Raw genomic sequence first — 21,636 nt, forward strand, 5'->3', positions numbered from 1 at the left:
AAACACCCAGGTGCCTGCTACCCAGCTTGTCAGGACATTTCTGGTCCCTCTGACGCCCCTGGACGCCCCTCCTCCATTCCGTCCTCTCCCGCCCTCACCAGAAGCAGCCACTCTCTGACATTTTTGCTTTCATTTTAACGTTAACGCATATGCACGCGTCCTTAAATAACATACTGTTTACTTTTCTGTTTTTCACTTTTTTTATAAGTGCGCCCATACTCTATATAGCCTTCTGAGATTTTTTTTTTTCCACTCAACATTACAGTCCTGAAATTTACTTCTGTTAAGTAGATAGCTACAGGTCATTCATTTTCCCATCGATGAGTGCTGTTCCACTGTACGACTATTCTACAGTTTGCCGACCTGTTTTATGGTCAGTGGATACTTGAGTTGTTTCCAGTGTTTTGTAATTACAAACATGCTGGCACATGTATCCTGGGTGCGTGTGCAGGAAATTCCCCAGTATGGGCCTGGGAGCGGAACCGCTGAGTGTTAGGGTATGTGCACGCTCGGGTTTACTAGGTGAAGCCTAGTAAATTGTTTTCCAAAGTGGCTCTGCTGACGGGCACTCCCCACAGTCGTGTGTGCAGTACTGGTTGCCCCACATCTTCGACAGCACTTGACACTGTCAGATTATTAAGGTTTTGACAACCTGGTGGGTGTGAAGTGCTGTCTCACTGTGGTGATTACTAATGAGGCTTCCGAGAGCCACTTTCCATGAGTCTGCCATTTGCCGAGATGAAGCAGAGTGAGGCCCAGAGCCCCAGATCAGGCCCGGAGCCTGATGGCAGCCCACTCCCTAGCCTGGGGACCTGGTGCACATCGTTACCCCAGATTCCTCACCTCATAAACAAGGATAACAAACCACAGAGTATCTTTTTTAAGGCTGCCACGAGGGATATGAGAGCAACATTTTGCAAGCCTTCTTCAAACTGTAAGGAACGCCACACCTGTGTGGGGTTGTTGCAATTATTTTATGTATCTACAACGGTTCACTCCCAGCACCTAGCACAGTGCTTGGCACAGGGAAAGATTAGGTAATTATCTGTTAAACAAATGAATAAGTCAGTATTCTTCCAGCAAAACCTGAGGGGACATTAAAATTCTGGATGCACAGAAGAGGACTGGAGTACATCATCATGGGCAAGAATTTCAACTTCCTTGAACCTGAGCTTTCTCACCTATAAAACAGGAATAACAAGCCAATTTTAAGGAAAGGAAATAAAATCTTGTGTACCAAGCCAGCACATGGCAGGTAATCCTCTTAGAAATGCAGAATGTCAACACTAGAAGGGATCGGAGACTAACCTGTGCTAACCCCAGCACTTCCCCGTGAGAGGCTCGAGGCCTGGAGAAAGGAAGTTGGTATGGGCAGAATCCACTGTTGCCCCCTCCCCCAACTCTGAACCCAGGGCACTGTTTCTTCCCCACTGAGTAGGGTTTTGTATGGAGAAGCCATTAAAGCTTTTAATTGACTCCCACTACTTCCTGACCACTCCTAAGCCCTACTAATCTTCACTTCATATTGTCTTGGGCTTTCCATAGGGACTCAGAAAACAAGGTAGGGGGCCTTATCTCTCTCTTCAGTCCTACCTCTGCTATTAACCACCTGCAATTTCCTCCCCACTCTGGTTTCTCTCACAAATCAGTATCTTGCTCATCTCGTTTCAGATTACCCTGGCTCCATGTTCCACCTGCCTGCACCCTATTCATTCTTCCCAACTCAGCCTCGCTGGAACCTCCCAGACTGAGTGAGGAGACACCTCTCTGCCTAAGTCTCTGTGCTCCCACACTCGCCTGGGTTCTTCTCTGTCAAAGCACGGATCACAACCTAATAAAACCACAACCACGCTGTCCCTCTTACAGCCTGGAACACTTGGGCATTCTCTCTCCAGCCCTGGGCAAGGAGAAAGCAGACAATCACAGTGACTGCTGGAATCTGAAGCAAATGAGGGAGGCACCTGATGCTGTGAACTGTTCCAAAGTTTAGGTGTTTGGCCCTAAACCTACTTGCTGTATGACTTCCAGTGGGAACCTCTCTGGGTCTCGGTTTCACTATTAAAGTAGGATGTCCAACCGGATGATCCAGGGAGATTCTTCCAGCTCTCAGCCTCTAGACGGTAATAAGGATGGCAAAGAGGCAAAGGAAAGAGCAGGAGAAAGAAGGAGAAGGGGGTCTGATGGCCCTTAGAGATCCTGGCATGAGTTGGAGAAGACAGCGGGAAGAGAAAGGTACAAATGGAGAAAGGTTTGCTGAGAGGCCTCCGCAGAATTCCAATCAGTCTCATTTCCTGGGTGTGAGAGCACCGAATGGTCCCTCATGTTGATTAAAAGGCTTTCGTTAGACTTTAGATATTAATCATCTGCAGTTGCCAGGAATGTCTCCCTCTGCGAGGGAGCATTTGAGATTATTGCTTAATTAACAAGGTTTATAACAGCGCTAATGTGTCCTATTAAAAAAGTTATAAAAATTAACCAGAACTCAATGCTGTGGCTCATGTGGAAAACTCAAGACACTCTGCGAAAGGTCGTTTGACCTTAATAAGGTTTAACTGCCATTCCGGAGCCTGTCATTAAAGCGGGGTCCCTCCAGCCCCCCTGCTTGGTGTCAGTGTTCGCCCCTCCCCCGCTGCTATCCGGTAAGATATTATTTTAAAATCAGAGAAGAGAAAAATCCTTAACAACTCTTTTACCATTTTTATATAGCAAATGTGGCTGAATGTGGTAGAATCATACAAAATAAATACAATCTCAACCCAGCAGAAACCCTGCATGGAAAAAAACCAGTCAAGTGCAATCTGGAAGAGCTCAAATAATTACACGAAAAATCATGAGTATGTGGTGGGCTGGGAGACGAACTTCAAACCTGCCTGGTTGTAGTAAAATAAACAAACCAAAAACGTTGTACTTTGGTAAGACAAGAAGCCTCTGGAGATGGGCAGCTGCAGGCCCAGTTTTGCTTGGCTCTGGTCTAACTAGCTGTACAGCCTTGGGCAAGTCAATTTCCCGTCATTCCCGTGCAGGGCAGGCAAACATTTATGGGCTCTCAGGAGCTGCCAGACCAGGCTCCTGGGAGGCGAAGACAGGGTAAGAAGCGAAGAAGAGCCGTAGGCAGGCTGGGACCAAGAGGGCGGGGAAGGCCTTCCGAAGGGAGGTTCTCCCGAGCAGATCTGGGCAGTGAGTGGCAGCCAGCTGGACGAAGCAGAACCGGTGGAAGGCAGGGAGAAGGACCTACGTTCCAGGCACTGGGGACGAAATCTGCAAATTCCCTCATGTGAGAGGGAACGAGGCTGGTTGAGGAAATACGGTAGTTTACTATGCCAAGAACTTAAGAGTTTCAGGGGAATGCTGCTGCAAAGTAAAGCTGGAGCTATAGCCAAGGGGCGAATTATGATGGTGCTTTTATGACATGTTAAGAAGCTTATCCTTTCATAAGCACCATGGACTGGCTGTGATACAGTGGTGATAATGAGATATTTTGTTTCTGAAAGATCGCTGGGTTGTATAATGGAGAGAGGAGCCTGCCGCCACTGGAGCAGAGCAGGGGAGACATGTGGCCTGGACTGTGAGAGGGCAGGGGGTATGGAGAGAACTTTTTAAATTACGTATTATTATTTATGCCTACAGCACCTGGTCTTCCTAGGTGGTCTCCCATCCAAGTACTAACCAGGCCCGACACTGCTTAGCTTCTGAGATCAGACATTGGGCGTGTTCAGGGTGCAATGGCCGCAGACTATGGACCGTGGCTCCACTGGGGCGTGAACCCAGGACCTTCTGCGTGTGAAGCAGACACGCTAACCGCTACACTGTGGAACCACGTCCTGGAGAGCAATTTTAAGAGGTGTCTGGGGGCAGAACAAATGGAGAGTGAGGCATGTGAAGGAATCAAGGATGGGACATCTCTAGGTCCCAGGCCGGTGGTGCCACTCATCAAGCCAGGGAACACAGAAGGGCAGAGGCTTTGGGAGAAAGAAAAAGGAGAGAGCGGTGAGCAGTACAGTTCTGCCAACTTCACGTGGACATCCACGGCCCCTGGATGTAGGGGTCAGGAACTCAGAAGTGTGAGCTGAGGTCAAATGTAGATTTAGGAATCATCCTTCATCGGTTCAACAAGTATTAATTGAGCACTCACTACATGCTAGCCCTGAACAAGATGTGAAGGGAGGACAATTATTAAGTAAATAAACAAAAAGAAATAACCGTGCAGAAATTTTAGGTAGGATGATATGCTAGAGGGCAATGAAAAGTCTACTTCAGACTGGGCGGTTGTGAAAGGGGTCCCCGGACGATGAGGAGGAGGCAGGATGTGCGCAGTGGGGACAGGAGAGAGATGGAAGGAGGCATGGCAGAAGACGGGACGTGTCACACGTGATGAGCTCGGGCTGTCAGCAGAGGCCGGATCACCAGGCATCGGCCAGGACGAGGAGCATGGAGTTCACCCCAGGGACCAGGGTGCGCTGAGGGCAACGGGAATGCTGGGGAGCGAGCTCGGCTGAGGGAAAGCTTTGTAGGATGAGTGAGCAGAGGGCGGGAGACAGAGGAGGGGGCAGAGGAAGCGCAGCCTACAGGGGGATGAGAAGCCGGAGGCAGGAGGAGATTCTGAGCCAACAGGATACGTATCTCAGTGAAGGGGGAATGGTCATGTCCCACAGTGCTGGGGACGAGGTGAACAACATGCCAACATGCCCTGGATCTGTGAGGAGGAGGTCACTGGGAAACCTGGCGAGACAGGATTAAGCAGACGCTTGGGGCTGGGGCTGGGAGCCTGAGGGCAGGGGAGTTACGAGTGAACACAGGCAGGGAGTGTGGACACCGCTTTCAAGAAACTGAGATGTGAAAAGGAAGAGACAGGGCAACAGCTGGGTGATGGCAGTGGCCTCTACCGAGTGTTTTGTTTTTTGGTTTTTTTTGAGAGAGAGTCATCCAAGTGTATTTAAATGATGTTAGAAAGAAGCAACAGGGCTGCAGCACAGTGGGAGGCACAGGTATTTCGGAAGGCAGGTGGGCGGGGATCCAGATGAAGAGAACGGCCGCCCCAAATATAAGACAACTCTTCTTTCGGGGCATGAGGCAGAAGAATGGGAGGGGGGTACATTTATTCTGTAGGTGTGGTGGTCCCAAGCTGTGGGAGTCCCTTTTCTTTTCTCTGTGAAGGAAAAGACAGGCCATCTTTTGAGAAAGAGAAAGGTGTAGACTACGATGTTTGGGAAAAGCAGAGAAGGTTTAAAAATGGTTTGGACAATGGGGAAGTGGATCAGTAAGAGAAGCTCAGAGGACTTGACAGGTGGGCTTGAAGACAGTGAATGTGTAATGGTCCCAAGCCACATGGCTGAGGTGTTTTCTGCCAGATTGTTCACCAGCACTGGGGACCCAGTTAGCTGCATTGACTATCATCTGAATGGGGTTTAAAGAACAGTGAAAATGTCTGTCTGGTCCACTGGGTCACAAGGGCAAGGACTGTGATCCTGGCTTTACAGATGGAGACACCACGCTTCGACTTGGTCCTGGTGCTGCACTGGTTTGGAGAAACAAAAGTACCTATGATATGAACTAAGGTCAGCTCAAAGGGAAACCAAAGCAGGGCGGGGGCTCAACTGCAGGCTTTGGGGGCCTGGTTCCAGCTTCTGCTTTCCATCACACTGCACTGGAAGCCGGCAGGGGCAGGCCTGAAAGCTGAAAAGCACTCAACAATCGTGAACTTCAACAATGTGACCATCGTGAGGTCATTCATACTGGCTCCATGGAGGCAGCTCACTTGTCAATAAAGGTTGGTAACTTCTTTTCACACTTCAACCATTTCCAAACTATAAAACTAGAGAGCCCTCTTAACTGTCTTAAGAGGTAAGTTGTCAGCTGAGGAAACTGAAACACGGAAGGAAAGTGATTTATAAGAAATCACACCCAGGGTCGGTCAGGCAATCAATCACCTTGCACATCTCAGAATCTCATCTGTTCGACCTTCATTTACTGAGGTCCTACTGTGTGCCAGGCCCTGTGCTAGGAAATGAGGGTGTGGAGATAAATCAGGTATGGTCAGACTAGTGCCTGAGGGAGATACACAGCAGATGTCTTTAAACCATGAGGCAACAGGAGGGCATCCAGTCGTTGGGAGGCACCTGGGACCTGCTCAGTCACATTCCAACAAGTGTAACAGAATTAGAGGTTGGCCACCCATCAGGCAGATCAGGGCTTCATCTCCAGGAAGGCCTTTTTCTCAGCGTGACCTCCCAAATCAGGCTCTGCCATTTCAGACAGTGGGCTAACTAAAGGTTACCTCTGATTGTTGAAAAATAAGTGGCTGCCTCAATCAATTAATCATGAGTCACCTGGGCAAGAGAGGCAGCTGTGCTATGGCAGAACAAGCCCCAGACCAGAGTCAGGGAGTGTGGGTTTGAATCCAGGCTCTGAAACTTTGTAGTGGTGACCTGAGGCTGGTCACCTAAATTCTCTGTGTCCTGTACCTGGACCCCCAAAATATACCCTAAATCTGGCCATATTTCTCCACTCCTGCTGCTATAACCTTAGTCCATGGCACCATCACCTCTCCCCAGGACCACTGCATCAGCCTCCTAACTGATCTCCCATTTGGTTACTCCACGATTCGAACACCTCCACTGCCTTTCTCTCCCGGGAGTAGAGTAAATCCAGGATGCTCGCTTAGGCCATTACAGCCTTACAAGACTGGCTCTCACCCACCTCCCTGACCTCACTCATGACTCTGCAGTTGCCTGGGGCTTCCTCATCCCTTGAGCATGCTGGCCTTTGCACCTGCTATTTATCTTGCCTGTTTCAGCACCTCTTAGACCTTCACAGAGCTGCCTCTTCCACATCCAGGTCCCAGCTCGCATCCACGTCCTCGAACAGGCCTTCCCCAACTCCAGATAACAGGGCCCTCTTCGTCCTACTATGTCGTGTGGTGGTGCCTCACAGCCTTCATCAGTCCCTGAAATTACCTGACTTGTTCATGAACATATCTGTCATCTGACCCGACACCTAATGCAGGGTCTGCTCAAAGTGTGACCGATTGAGTCTAACTTTCTTCATCGAAACATGGCAGCTGGACGCTTAGAGACCAATGGTTAGGAATACAGCTTCTGAAACCAGCCTTTCTGGCTTGGGCTCCTGCCTCTACCCCTATAAACTGTATAATCTAGGCAAGTTAATGTCTCTGTGTCTTGGTTTCCTCATCTATAAAACGGGGATAATAATAGTAGCCAACAGCAGGGGTGTGATGAGGGTTAAATGAATCAATACGTGTAAAAGCATTTCTTAAAACAGAACCACAGAAAAACTCCCAGGACTTGAAACAGTAATTGCTCAGAATCGCGATTACTATAGTCTCCTCTCTGCTCCCGTTTACTTTCCTGCCTTTCTCTATAACTGGTATTATCTGTACAGTAACTAGCTGTCCTTGTGTTCATCTTCTCCGTGAAACTATGAGCCCCTTGCAGATGTGTCCTCAATACCCAGTACAGAGCCTGGCAAAGAGTAAGAGCTTAGTGAATGGATGAGGGAGGGAGGGAGGGACAGAGGACAGAGGGAGGAGGGGGAGCTAGAGAGGGAGGAAGGAAGGAAATCAAAGTGTCTAGCATATAGCCCCTCTGCCTTTTTGCCTTCCCCCCAGCTCTTCCCAAACACCAGAAAAGCAGCTCAGTCCAGTGACCCTCACCAGGTCTTTGCCTTATTAACTGACCCAAGCATGATGGCAGAACCCCAACAAATTGTCGCCTGGTCTCGACCTTTGCTGCTCTCCGTACTGCTCTTTCCCACCTCCATGCCTTTGTTCCAGATTCTTCTACCTCCCAAAGTATCTCCTTTACATATGTGTGTCTCCATGCCTGACATTTCCTCCAAGGCCCAACTCAGTGACGCCATCCCCAGGATGTCTTCCCTGAACACATCGCCTGTCCCTCTCCCATGCTAGTTCCTTGCATTGCACTGTGCCCACAGCTCATTTGCCCTGTTACATGTGAGCTCTCTTGAGACAGGCCCATATCTGCTCCTGTGTCCCCAAGCCCAGACGGGGTCCTGGCACAGAGAGGCTTCGGCAAGTGCTTGTGGAACTGAGTTGTGCCTATTACATTTCTGACGGAGTAAAGGACAGCTTCTGCTGCAGTGACTTACCTCTGACGATGCTTAGTTTGTGAGGCGAGAGGGGTGGCTTAGGGACTGCATCTTTCTTTTTTTTTGTGGCAACTCCTGTGACACTTCTGTTCTTCAGAACATCTGTTCCCCAAATCATGACTGCCAAGTTCTTTGTGTACTTGGAATCTCCTTGGGTTACTTGTAGCTGGTGCCATTTCTCCTCATCAACCCAAATCCCGCTTCCCAGGTGGACCTGAAAGGAATAAGAATGCAAGCACCTGTTTAGTCAGACGGGATGGCGGTTGGAACCTTCTTGAGTTTTAAAACACTTTCCTGCACAACTGTAAGGGATTCGTTCCATAAATGCTAAATTAAATTTCCTTAAGGGAAATAATAAAACTCATTTATAGAATGCCTTATTCTAGTGCTTTATATCCACTATCTCAAATCTTGTTGGCAGTCCTGGAAGGAAGGTGTTGGGACACTATTTTCATTTCAGATGGAAAAACCAGAATGAGAAAGGTACAGCAATTAGCTGAAAGTCTCTCAACTGTGAAGTTGCAGACCTGGGATTCTAAACTATCCTCGATGTTACCGCAAGGCTGCTCAGAACTTCACCGAATCTCAGGAACACATATGTTCAACACTTTCTCTGCTACACTGTTACTCCTCCCCTTTAAACGTGAACATCCTGGGACACATATCCTCCTAGCACACTGGCTCTCAACCTTGACTACCTGGGGTCCCCCGGGGAGCTATAAAAATCGCTGGGGCCTGGGCCCTACACCCAGAGGTTCTGATTTATTTCATCTGGGCGGGGCCCAGGTCTCAGGATGGTTTAGCTCCTTAGGTAACTCCAACGTATAGCTAAGTGTGGAAACTACTGACAACCGGAGTGGGGAAGGCAGCTGTCCAGGCTCTGCCATTGATCGGAGCGCATCTGTGCAGGTTCTTGCCCATCTCTGGCTTCGGTGCCCCGTGACCTGAACTGGGAGGGTTGGATTTCATCTCCAAGTTCCTTCTGGCTCAGAACATCTACGGTTTTAAATTGAACACCACCACAGTGCCCTTGGTCTGATTCTGATGGTGCACAGGCAGGAAGCGCTCACAAAGTTTCAGTGCAGAGTCATTAAATGCTAAAGACCCAGAATGCTCTAGCAATGAGCTACAAGCTTTGCAATTTTTTCCCTCCCTTCTGGCTCTTTCAATATCTCAAAAAAACATTTGGTAACGTTAATCATTAAAAAAATGGTTTGACTCTGACATTGCCATTTATGTTGTGTTTCTGCTGAGTTTATGGAGGGTGAGCGTGGCCTCTGTGGGGACAGAGGGGAGGCAGCCACTAATAAGCTGAACTTTCTAAGGGGAATGAGAAGGCTCTGCCAAAGGTGCCTGTCTTCAGAACAACCTGCAGGTCATCAACATCGCATGGTCAGGAGGTGTCTCGGGAGAAGTCCTGGCCTGAGAGACTGCATACGTATCCATGGTTCAGAGATAATTAAAGATCTTTCTACTGACGCTTGGCTTGGAAAGGAAGGTGGGCACTACAGTGGGCTGACAGGTCAGCCAACAACAGTTCCTTTTTCACCAATTACTGAGGTTTTTCAACCATCGAAAAGAAAAAAAAAGCAACACAGCCCACCCATGGATGTCAGTAGGCAAACAATCCACCTATCACATCTGACTTCACTTCCTTTTGGTTGAAAGACCATTCAGACCTCTCCAGGCATGATAGCAGATAACAAGATGCACCTGGCCCCCGTGCTGCAAACTTCAGTACCGCAAATCTGTTCACATGGCTGAAGACGACAAGCAATCCTGGAATGAGACATGCTGCCTGGGGCTGGCTGGGCAACACCAACCCAAGGTCAAGTCTGACCTTTTCTCTGCAGTCTGAACTGCCAGTGGGCAGTCTGCGTGCCAGGTCAGACAGGCTGGGGACAAGTTCCCTGCTGCTCCCTGCTGGACCCCAAGTCACCTCCTTTGATGACACCATGGAGCTACCCATACAAGCTTCAGTTAGGGGAAAAACAAGCAATCTGAACTGGACTAAATTCAGAATCAGAAAACCATAGAGATGGAAGACAACTTCAGTTTTTCAAAGGTCTGTGCTCTTTCTTTCCTATAATCTTTTAATTTAATTTAATTTAATTTAATGTTCTTTGAAGAGAGATGACAGTCATTTTAGTCAATGTTCTATAAGAGAAAGGGACACTAATATGTTTTGAGCACCTATAATGAACCAGGCATTGTACCTTCAATTTATCCTCATGACTTTAAGAGATGAAAACAAGTAGAAATTATTATTCCCATTTTACAGATGTGAATAGGGATTCAGAGGGACTAAATTGCATTTCCTAAGACACACTATCAATAAAACTTAGAATCGAGATTCAAACCCAAATCTGTATGAGCTCAAAGCCCACGACCTCCCACCTTCCTGCTGCTGCCAGTGTCAGGATGAAAACACAGCGGATCTCACACATCGATGTTCGATTAGTTTTCCTTTTGAGTCTTCCTCTGTACCTGCTGGGTCATGTGCCTTGCCAGCACTCAGTGAAGTTCACCACCCACCGCAGATATAAAAGTCAGGAAAAAAGCCACGGGCTAGCCTTCCTGTCTCCAGTTCCAGCTCCCTCCAACCCGCACTGTAAACTGCCAGATTAATTTCCCTAAAACACGGCTTTCCTCCTTTGACTAGATGAATTCCACTTTTTCACAAAGTCTGGAATCTTGAATGGCTCCTCGTTTCCTGTCACATCAAATCTGACCTCTCCTGTCAGCTTTAAATGCTCTCTAGAATCATGTTTCCTACTAACTTGTATTTCCATTGCTACATCCAGCCCTCTGTGAAGCTCCAAAACGCTTTCATTTCCTTCTACTTCTAGTGAGCAGTAATAGAAAGAGGAGGGATTCTGGAGCCTCTGTCCCTAGAAGCGAATCCTGGCTCTTCTACCTAACTAGCTAGGCATGCTGGGTAAGTCACTTTACCTCTCTGAGCCTTACTTTTCACTGCTGTACAATAGGCAGAACACCATATAAGCCACAGAACTGTTGTGATTAAATGAGATACCATGAGTAAAACACCAAGGATAGCACACATCCAGTAACTGTTACTTCCTTCCCCTACCCATGCCTCTGCTCATGCCTCTCCCCTGTCCAGGAATGAAGGCCTTCTCTTATCATCCCTTAAACCTGCTAATCTTTCAAGCCCCCGTCCAAATTCTAGAAAACACTCCTTTATCCACTCCAGGGCTAAATTCCATCCCTGCTGAATTTGTAGCCTATGGAGAACCTTCGCCCCCTGATTCAGCCCATCACATTACATCCCTACGGGGTGGAGCTGCTGCTTTGCATATTCTGTCCCCTACAGAGTGATCAGGACTAGCCAGTCTGAACACAAAGTAGGAAACTGATGGCATATTTAATATGCTTTAAAGGCACCGGCTTTCAGTTATGAGGAGCTGCTGTGCCTCGAAGAAAATATTTTCTGACATTCGCTCAAGCACAAGACCAACTGTACAGCACAGAAAGGAATGACCCATCAGAGGGGCATGCTGGGAGGGCTCCTGAGGTCAGCAAAGCTCAGGGTCACCGAGAGTGATGTCCTGCTTTCAGGGATGCAGCAGAAGAGGCTGAGGAGAGTGCTGAACTGAGAACAAGGACATCCGGCTTCCAGCTCCTGCCTGCCTGCCTCTAACATGTTGTATAGTTGTAGACAAGTCCCTTCTCTGAATGTTTTTCCCTATCCATATCATGTATAAATTAGACTATTTAAACTTTCATGGTCTTTGCAGCTTTATGATTCAATGGGTTTTTTGAAATAAAATACCTTAGACAAAGAAAAGCAATGCACCTTAACAAAATCAGAAAGTAACTTTTATGGCCAGCTCTATTCCCATAAACCATAGTTCACTATTTGACCAAAATGTATTAAGGGAGGTTATTAAAATTATGACATCCGGTAGGATGGGACCTGATCGAAAAACGTCTTTGTGATATGTTTCGTAGAACAAAGTAATTTTTTTTACTAGGAAAGAGATCCCATTCCAGTGCTCTAGGCTTTGCAGAGATTAAGGTTTTTGTTCATGCCGGAGAGAGAAGGGTCAGAAATGACAGCAGAGCTAAGAAGAATGAAGGCTAATCCGGGATGTGGGAATGCAGCTTGGGAATCTGCCAGCTATTCCCCATATGCCCGCTTCCTGTCCCGTACCTTAATAAATTTCTGTGCCTGACTACAAATGAGTTGCAGACAAAAGCCAGGTTAGTTTTATAGCAACATGAAGGCAACGACCAAAGAAAACACAAAATTGTCATTTTCAAGATTTGTTGTGCACGTCACGCAAAAAAATTAAATGAGATACGTCACGCAAAAAAATTAAATGAGATTTAAGAGACTCATTTTTTTTTTGGAGGAAAAGCAATACTTTTGCAAAAGAAGCCCCCATAATGCTCGGAAACTGTTCATTAGTTTTCAAAGCAAGAGAAAAATAGATTTCTTTTGGAAGCTATTTAAGAAAAAGTCTTTAGTCATTCCATAATGTGATCGTGAATCAAAAGAAATCAACAAAGAATAGTCCTTTCTTTTATCTTCAATTGGGGAATGTTCACCAAACTTATACAGTTTGAATCACTAAAGTCTTATGGGAGCGTCAAGCAGGTCCACCTTTCACAGACAGGGAAGCTGAGGCCCAGAGAAAGGAAATAACCCACCTAAGGACAGAGATAGAGCTGCGCTTACAAGTCAGGCTCCTGTTGCCACTCTGCCAAACTCTTCTCTGCAAAGCAGACTTCCAGTCTGTTGGCTGAAGCAAGGTAATGCAGACTAGACCCATCAGTTCCGCCTTTGCAGGCGAGGAAGCGCTCAGTGAGAGATGAAGAAATGACAGCATATCCAAGAGAGCCCGAAAGACTAACAGGTTTTATTTGCTTTGGCTCAGTCTGGCCAGTCGCAAGGATGTATCTGGACAAACCCAAATACAGCAACCTTTTCTTTCTCATAAACTCACTGGGGAACAATACTGGATTAACAGAGACCTTTTCGAGCATAAGGCAAGAAAAGTGGACTGACAGAGATGACTCTTTGGGGAGAAGGAGAGCTGATGTTTGTAATGTATGCCATGGTGGCAGAGAATAAAACACTAAAACTGAATTTGACCATGCCTAGATAAAGGGCTTCTTCCAAGACAAATTCATTTGAGTGTTAGCAGGATAGTAGAACAGTTTTCTTCTCACCCTGTTGCTGAATCATCATGTGACTTTAAGACTTTCAGAAGCTATTCCCCTGCTTTTCACCCCTGTACTGATATAATTACTAATAGTGCTTAGGCCTTCTTTCATGATTTTCCCCTCAAGAGTCTAAAAAAAAAGCTGAGGGGTTATATGTAGTCCTGTGACTGTGGGTTAACATATACAGCTGGAAAGCAGCTTAAGGACAGGAAGTCTCATTCACCCCGTATCCCTGGCATCTAGCACAGGGCTTGGAACATAGATATTTCAAAAATGGTGAATGGATACATACTGAGTTGTTTTATATATATATATATATATATATATATATATATATATATATATATATATATATATATATATGTATGTATATATATATGTATACACACACACATACACACACACACACACATATCAGAAATTTCATTTCTACTTCACCTTATAAATTTTATGCATCCAGTTTCATAGAAGAGTTGGACAGTTTTCATCAACTACCATTTTTTAAAAATCTTTCTCACTAATAAGTGATTTTAAAATGCCAGTTTACTTTTACAGTTGTTTTGGCCCAACATTTTTTTCTTCAAAAAAAAGGAAGAGAAAATGAAAAAGTCCCAGTAAAGGTCCACTAGTAATAATACACGAATTCAGGAAATAGCTACTTAGGGCTGGGCCAGGAGGCCGACCAGTTGAGCTATGCCTCGGGAAGCCCCACCATACTCTCCGTCTTTATTCTGACTAACAAACACTTGCAGGGAATTGATATTGAGCTTGAAACACTACCTTGCCATTGTCTAGGATATACTTGTCCATGACAGGTGCAGGAGCGGGGTAATAGGACGACGTATTTGCTTCCTCACTGAAAGTGCTCCGTAACTCCGGCTCGGGCTCGAGACATTCTGACTTTACTTTTTCCAAGTCAATGGCGGGACCTAGGCAGTTAAGAAAAGAGATCTGTCTAGAACTCCAAGGAAAATAAAATGCAAATATTTTTAACTAAGCATCTATCAGCATATAGTGGTACCAAAAAAAAAAAAAATTATGCTGGCTTATTTTGGTCCATTGGACTACACTTAAACCCAGGCTTGAAAATAATATGATATGAATGTCACAAGCAAAAAGTTGGAAAATTGGAAGAATGGATTAGACTCTAATTAAGCATGAATGAGAAGCACTCTTTGGGGGTGTCACTGAATGGAAATGTAGGGGACTCAACTTCCTGCACAGGAAAGAGGTCCCATTAAGACTGAGTGGAGAAGGGTTCGCAATTACCACAATATGCAAATTGTGTATTTGCCAAAATCCCCATCTCTTCAGCCTGTAGTAGAATAAATAGGCCACGGTGGACGGACAGAGGTTAGGAAAAAGCAGAGGGGTAGGAGGTGGGGCAAAACGCAAAGGCCTCCACTTCCCCAAGACCTAGTATCTAGAGAGAGCATGTCAACCAAGAAATTAAAATACAATAGTGATTAGACCCCTGATTGCCTGATCCAGCAGCTACCCTGATTTTTATTTTAATGCAATCAACACAAATTATGTGCAGATTAAACAGTGAAAGGAAGCTAGATAAATGGTGGTGGTTTCTATGGGGGATATCTTTTCCTCTATTAGCTTGTAAAAATGGACTATTTTTTAAATCATCTATTGTGTCTTGATGACCAAGGGGCAGAGAAACAGGATGAAATTAAGTAAATAAGGCCAAATGATTTAATTAACTTTTGTAGGAGAGCAACTCCAAAGGCCAATGGAGAGTTTAGCATCCTGGAAATTTTCCCTGTGCACACATTTCAGGAGTTGACCGGGATCAGAGATTTAGCTATTGCCATGGCAGGTCCCCACAGCTGTGCATATAACTTAAGTAACTGATAAATTTCATGGTTCAACCTTTTCTTACCCTCACCATGCGGACAACTTGGCACAGAGCTCTTTATATACTAGAGACCTGATCAACAATCTGTAGGTGTGTGTGTGTGTCTTACTGTTAATTGTACACCTGAAACTTACTGGATTTGGTTAACCAATGCCACCAGAGTAAAAAAGAATAATAATAAAAAGGCAAAAAAAATCTGGATGCAGTTCTATAGTCAATCGCCACAGTCTAGACTTTGGCTGGTCGTAGGGAAGGTATCGGTGATTTTGTTACTAATATTCCTCATGACAAGGCTTCTCAGAACATCATTCCTGAGTTGTGGGCAGCTGCCATTTGCAAGACAGATTCTCTGCAGTCTCCACAATTCAAGCATGAGCGTTGCACAAAGCTGAATGCAAGATGGCTGAGGAGCAGAACAATGCAGATGAAAGAGCATGGTTCATCTTGGTAGAGTGAGTTTAGATCCCATTCCTGGCTCTGCTGTGTTTTAATTGAGCATCTGCAGGAAGTGAATTGCAGATGCAGAAGCTGGCAGACTGAAGGACTGAGAGCATCATAATCATTCTGATCGCATCTCCCAAGAGCTGTTACCTATTCAAGGGCTGGGCCTAACTCTTATTCTTTTCTTTGTCCCCTGCAGCTGGCATGGGGTAGGTGCTCTCTGAATGTTTGCTAAATGAATAAAAGAATGACAACAATGAATGAGTAATTCTAAAGATTCAGAAGCAGATGCCAAAGTTTTTCCTCTCTCTGCATTATCAGATTGAATTTCTGAGATACAAACTCAAGTGGAGCGTCTGAACTTTCCTTAAATCAGGGAAAAAGTAATTACTTCAGTTTCCCCTAAAGGGTTTGGCTTCGTTCGCCTCTGGGGTCTCTTCGTTCGCCTCTGGGGTCTCTTCCTGCTCTAACATTCAGTGACAGGAAAAAGAAATGGGCTGAGAGGAGGAGGTCCACGCAGCCCGTGGCTCATGAGTCATCTCTGGAAGATCAGATCATGTCCTTTCTCTAAAGCCTTCTTTCCCTTCTATGAGAGGAAGATGTGAGACAAAGAGAATGAATCCAGTTCAGTTCTGATTCCGGTCTGGTTCTCCTCCATCCAGTTCCACAATGGCCGCCAAAGAGATCTTCACTATGCCTTTCCTTGCTTAGGCTCCCCATTACCCTCAAAATGAAATCAATCACACACCACAGCCTCCTTAAGACCCAGAACAACCAGCCTCCTCTCTACCACTGGTGTTCACTACATGCTTTTCCCCATACCTTTGTTCAAGTCCCCCATATGTGGTGTTGACCCGGGGCTCTGTGCCTTTGGATACACTATTGTATCAGCCTTAAATGCCCCCTCATCTGCCTGCCAAACTCCTGGTCAGACTTCAGAGTGAAGCGCAGGTGTCTCTTTTTTGAGGCCTTGTTCTGATCACTACCAGGTATGAGGTCTCTACATTTCTGGTCTCAAAATTCAGAAAATTATGTTTGTAGTCATATGCCAATCTGTCTGCTGTCCACATTAACCTATGAAGCATTTCAAGGGCAAAGTTTTTGTCTCTTTGTCATTTTGGCACCCAAAACAGTGCCTGGCACATTGCAGGCTCTCAGTAAATTTGTCATGCCATGAGAGAGGGGAGAGAGTTGTGGGGGAGGAAGAGATTTAAATGGGTTGAGGCAGAGATTCTGAAATAATGCCTATTACTGAGTTGAGGTGCTTGAGAATGGAGGTAGGGCTGGGTGGGCAACTGTTCTCAAATATGTGTAACCTTTTCTGTATCCCCTAAAGTGCTTAGGGTTGTTAAATAGAATCTGGAAACATCTAGCCAGGAGAACAGAAGAGTCAGATGGCTGTGGAGGGCCACCTAAGGGACACCTGAATGAGCAAGGCTCCACCCCCTGGCTGGGCCCCTCCCCATAGTCGGACTCCACCCTGAAGTGGCTTGCCCATCCCTCTCTGCCTTACACCTTTCCTGCCTGCCTCCCAGTCTGCTCGTGCTGTTTCCTCTCCAGATCATCCCATTCCCAAAGACGCCCGCCTACTCAAACTCTGACAGGGAGGGATTCAAGGCCTGAATCAAATGCCACCTCCTCCATGCAGCTGCCCCAGCCCTTCAAATGGAGGTAAGTCGTTCTCTCCACCCGTGGGTTTGGAATTTGAAGTTGGACTAGAGTTTAAAGTTTGGATTTGCCATTTGCTGTTTAGGTGAGTTGTGAGCTTCCTCAGGTAGCTGAGCCCCTCCCCCCCCCAACGGTTCCCCCTGCCCCCTACCAGGATAATCAGATGCACTCCTTTGTTTCTATGCCTGTCTCCCCCACTAGACAGTGAGGCCTGAGGAACAGGTCATGGGCTGCGTCTTTATATGTCTAGAGACCAGGGCTCAGCACCGTGCCTGAGGAACAGGTCATGGGCTGCGTCTTTATATGTCTAGAGACCAGGGCTCAGCACCGTGCCTGGTTCAAATTCTATCCTCATCAAGTATTTTACACATCAATAACTACTTAACCTTCCTGACCCTGTCGCCTCACTTGAAAGGAAGAATGACAACAGCAACTGGGTGAGACAGAAGATTAAATGAGTTAACCATATATGTGAAGTGACTAATCCAGAATCTAGCACAGAGCGGCTCAGTAAATAGTAGCTCACCCCCTACGATGCCCCCCCCCCCACCACACACACACGTTCTCCTTGGGGGCTCAAGTTAGCCCACTTCCGAGATGTCGCTTCTGTGAGCCAGGGGCCCTGCTGTGAGCCAGGGGCCCTGCTGGTCTTCTTACGCCCCACGTGCCCAGCAGAGGCCCAGCTCAGAGAAGAACCTTGCGCTCCATGGCACACCCCCCCTTCCCTGTGCTCTCACTGGTCTTCTCAGGGACTGATGGAATCTTGTCAAATTCGAGGTTACTGTACTGGGATCTCCTGGCTCCCAAGGAGAACTATTCCGAACAGTCTCTTGGTGAGCACTGTTTCAACACCCTGTGGCCGCCAGGTATTCAACTGCCTCCTTCTCTAGCACTGTATATAGAAGGCGCCTGGTGCCTGAGGCCCAGCAAAGAGGGCAGACCAGCTGAAGACACATCTTGGAAGCTGTTCGTCAGGAGACCTGAGTGTGAATCCCAGCTGCATGAGCTCAGACAAGTCATCTCACCTCTCTGTGCCTCCGTTTTCCTACCTGCAAAATGGGGATTACCAAATAGCCCCCACTGCAGGCTGATGATGATGCCTCTGGAAGAGGCTGGCACTGAGGCAGGCGCAGAACAGATGCTCAGACAGGGGCTCGGGAATGGCAGATAAATGAAGGAATGAATCAGGAAAGCGGAGTGTTTAGTATGACAGAATCCGAAAGAAAAGGAACAAAAAAGCATGTGGTTTCTTTGGGGAGAAGGAGGGAGGGCCCCTAGTGCTTTTAATTTAAGAGGGGGAGAAAAACACTTCATTGCAAATTTTAGTCGGCTCTACTACTGATGTTGGCAATTTACATCTCATTACAACAAATGCTTAAGATTGCTGTTTTGCTTTTAAAAATTTCTGAGGCATTGTTCTCCTTCAAACACATGTGACCAAATTAGCCACAATAATAAGCACTTGCGCTCGGAGACAGCATTGTACGATCTGGCGCAGATATTTTAAGTAACAAAGGAACTTTTTTCACTTTGTGGGAAGAGTAGGAATAAAAAAAAAAAAAAAAGCCTTTTGATCTACTTCAGGTTTATTTTGGGGGAAAATATAGCTTCCATGGAGAGAAACCTCTCAGCTGAGTGAAGGAAGCCTTAAAAAAAAAAAAAAAAAAAAAAAAGAAGGTAGTACTTGTCTTTTCATTCAGTCATTCATGAACCCAGTCACGACACAATCACTGAGTACATACCAAGATCTAGGACCTGTAAGAGGCACTGGGGACCCGGACACAAATAAGGCATGTCTCAGTTCTGGAGAAGCGGAGACTTTAACACATGAAATGCTGTTTTATAGCATATGGATAACTGTGATTTGATGGACAACACTGGTTTCAGTGTTAGAAAATATAGTGCAAACCCTGGTTCTGTTCTTTTTCTTTCCTCTTTAAGCCACAGAGGCTTCTTCCATAAAAATGGGCCGCATGGCAAAGAGTAATAAGGGGCTTGGTAATGTCTGCTGGCACAACAAATATCAAATTATACTTTTTTGTTGTTTTGTTTATCTTAAATTGGACTAATGCTATTCTTTCTGAAAACCTTTCTAAAAATTTAATGCTTATGTTACTTCCAGGAGGTTCAGAAATCACTTATTTCATGTATATAATATATAACATAAGACATGTAATATATAATATATATGGACACTAAATACCATTTCTGATTTCTGCTGAAATAGAAATGCTAATAATATTAGGTTTTACTAAAGAAGTACTAAATCCTGCCATTTACTTCTGGAAATGAATAGGAAGTTTCTCTGCTATAGGTATAATTCCAGTTTCTTCATAAATGAAAAGCGAATCAGGTCAAAATTCTTAAATGCACACAGAGCACCCACCATGACACAGAGGCACACCAGATTCGGTAGGAAAACAGATGATTCCACTTTGTTGAAAAGGACCCGAGTATGGGAACAGCTATGTGACAATGCAGGAGGTACATGAGGGCCTTGGCAAGAGACAGGGGAGACGGCCAAGAGCCGGGCAAACGGGTCCCCATCTATGGACCCCATTACACCCTCTGAAAAGGTATCGGCCGCTCTCACCTGCTGCTGTAGCTACACATGTTTCTTAGTCCCATTATGCTTCTAGTGAGGCAAGAACAGATCTGGCTTCATTCCTTCAGTGAGAATCTACTAAATTCCAGTCCTGGACTAGGTGGTCTTGATTCACCATCCAGCAGTGGAAAGAGAAAGGCAACAGATCATTACCACTCTGTGCTGCTAACAAGGATTATGATGAATACTTGGGAACAGAAGCAAAGGATGGTGTGCTGCTTCTGGAGGAGCCTAGGAAGTCTTCAGAAGGACAGCCACAAACTTCAGTGCTGGGGCTTGGAGGGAGCCCGCTGGGAGTAATGGGCTGTGGTGAGGTAGCTGTCTTCTTATAGTGAAGGCAAATGGCACATAATCAAAGCTCGCTGACTGAACAGGAAGTGGGCAGTGTGATGATCTGCAGATTTGGGGAGGAAGAGATCATCCCTAGCTCAGTGATCCCAGAAGGTTTCAGGGAAGAGGTGAGCTCTGATTGGAGCTTTGATAGGTAAGTAGGGTCTAGGGAAGGTGGAGGGGCAGTCGGGCAGGTAGACAGGGTCACAGTAAGCAGCGGCTCTGTCTTCTGAGTGCCTCTGCAAATGAGGGCTAGAGCAGGCTTTGCTGGGCAGAGGCAGGAGAAGCAGTTCTAGCTTGAGGTCCTGGGCCTGGCAAGATCCCTGCAGCTTACGTGGATGCTCCCGCAGTGGGGGTTCGGTCGCTCAGAGAGTCAGTAGCACAGAACAGCAGAGCTGGAATGGACCTGACAGAGCCCCCTTACCACGGGGGAGAAGCCCAGCAAGAAAGTGGTGGCAGAAGTGGGACCAGGTCCCCAGTAAGGGGGGCTCAAGGTATCTTCCCTACTTTGAGGAATTGCCAATGACCATTTCAAATGACTTGTATGTTTTTTTGCAGAGAGGAAAGGTGGTCTTATTGAATGTCTTCTTTGTTCAGCACCTTACATCAAAATACCTTTTATCTTTGTAGCACTTTTCACCCTATTGTCCAGTAATTATTTGTTTAACATGCCCCTGGCTAGAATGGAAACTCCAACGACAGCCATAGGCTTGTTCACTGCTCTCTACCCCAGCACAATGTCCTTGGCACACACCAACACTCATGTATTGAATGAAAGAAGTTAATCCTCGGCAGCCTGCAAAACAAATCTTATTATCTCTGTAGAGGCTCCGAGAAGTAATGTATCAAAAATCACACAGGTGGTGACTGCTCAAATTCAGAGCTACAGACTCCAGAGACTTGCTCTTTCCACTACCCTATATACCTCTTGAGCTAACTAGTTTTCAGCTCTCACAGGCTTCTCACTAGTGACCTTCCCTGACCTTCCCAGGGGTCTGTGAAGAATGCCACAATGTACAGGGGGTGGGGAGGAGGACTGGGTGTCACTAGGATTCAGCTCACCTCTAGGAGCTCTGAGCCAGTCCCCTGCCAGCTGGTGGCCAGAGAAAATTGGGCTGGTTCTTCATCTGTGGTTCTTCTACCTCCCTCCCCACCCAACTATCCCGGCCCAGACAGCATCCAAATGGCAGGATTATGGAGAACAGCATGGGTCTGCCCTGCCGGAGAAGCCAGGAAGGCCCTGCCCATGACTGAATGCAAGTGAAATGGCATTAGATCCTGGACCAGCACTGGCTGTGTTTGGAGGCCGAGGGGCTGTGGTGGGAATAAGTGGAGTGGGCAGCACGAGGACTGCCCTCAGATTCCCGGGGGGCTGCTGCAAGGCCCGGCGAGCACCTGAGGGCAGGCGTTA

General features: G+C 46.5%; 2 protein-coding genes and 1 pseudogene across 11 annotated transcripts in view; all 3 read right to left on the minus strand.

The window, feature by feature from the left end:
* AGBL4 (ATP/GTP binding protein like 4) overlaps positions 1-21,636 on the minus strand; it is a 992,639-nt gene that overhangs the window by 178,700 nt on the left and 792,303 nt on the right. The window lies entirely within an intron of this gene.
* Positions 1-21,636, minus strand: part of BEND5 (BEN domain containing 5) — a 49,991-nt gene that overhangs the window by 1,436 nt on the left and 26,919 nt on the right. For all 7 annotated transcript variants that reach the window (XM_016151318.2, XM_016151324.2, XM_016151327.2 and 4 more), the window contains 2 exons: positions 14,095-14,243; positions 8,125-8,338 (listed from right to left, as the gene is read on the minus strand). In XM_016151318.2, the coding sequence (XP_016006804.2) occupies positions 8,125-8,338; positions 14,095-14,243 (363 nt within the window). The remainder of the gene's footprint in view (positions 1-8,124; positions 8,339-14,094; positions 14,244-21,636) is intronic.
* Positions 3,619-3,734, minus strand: LOC118605453 (annotated as a pseudogene).

This window comes from Rousettus aegyptiacus, unplaced genomic scaffold, assembly GCF_014176215.1.
Source record: "Rousettus aegyptiacus isolate mRouAeg1 unplaced genomic scaffold, mRouAeg1.p scaffold_m13_p_1, whole genome shotgun sequence".
NCBI lineage: Eukaryota > Metazoa > Chordata > Mammalia > Chiroptera > Pteropodidae > Rousettus > Rousettus aegyptiacus.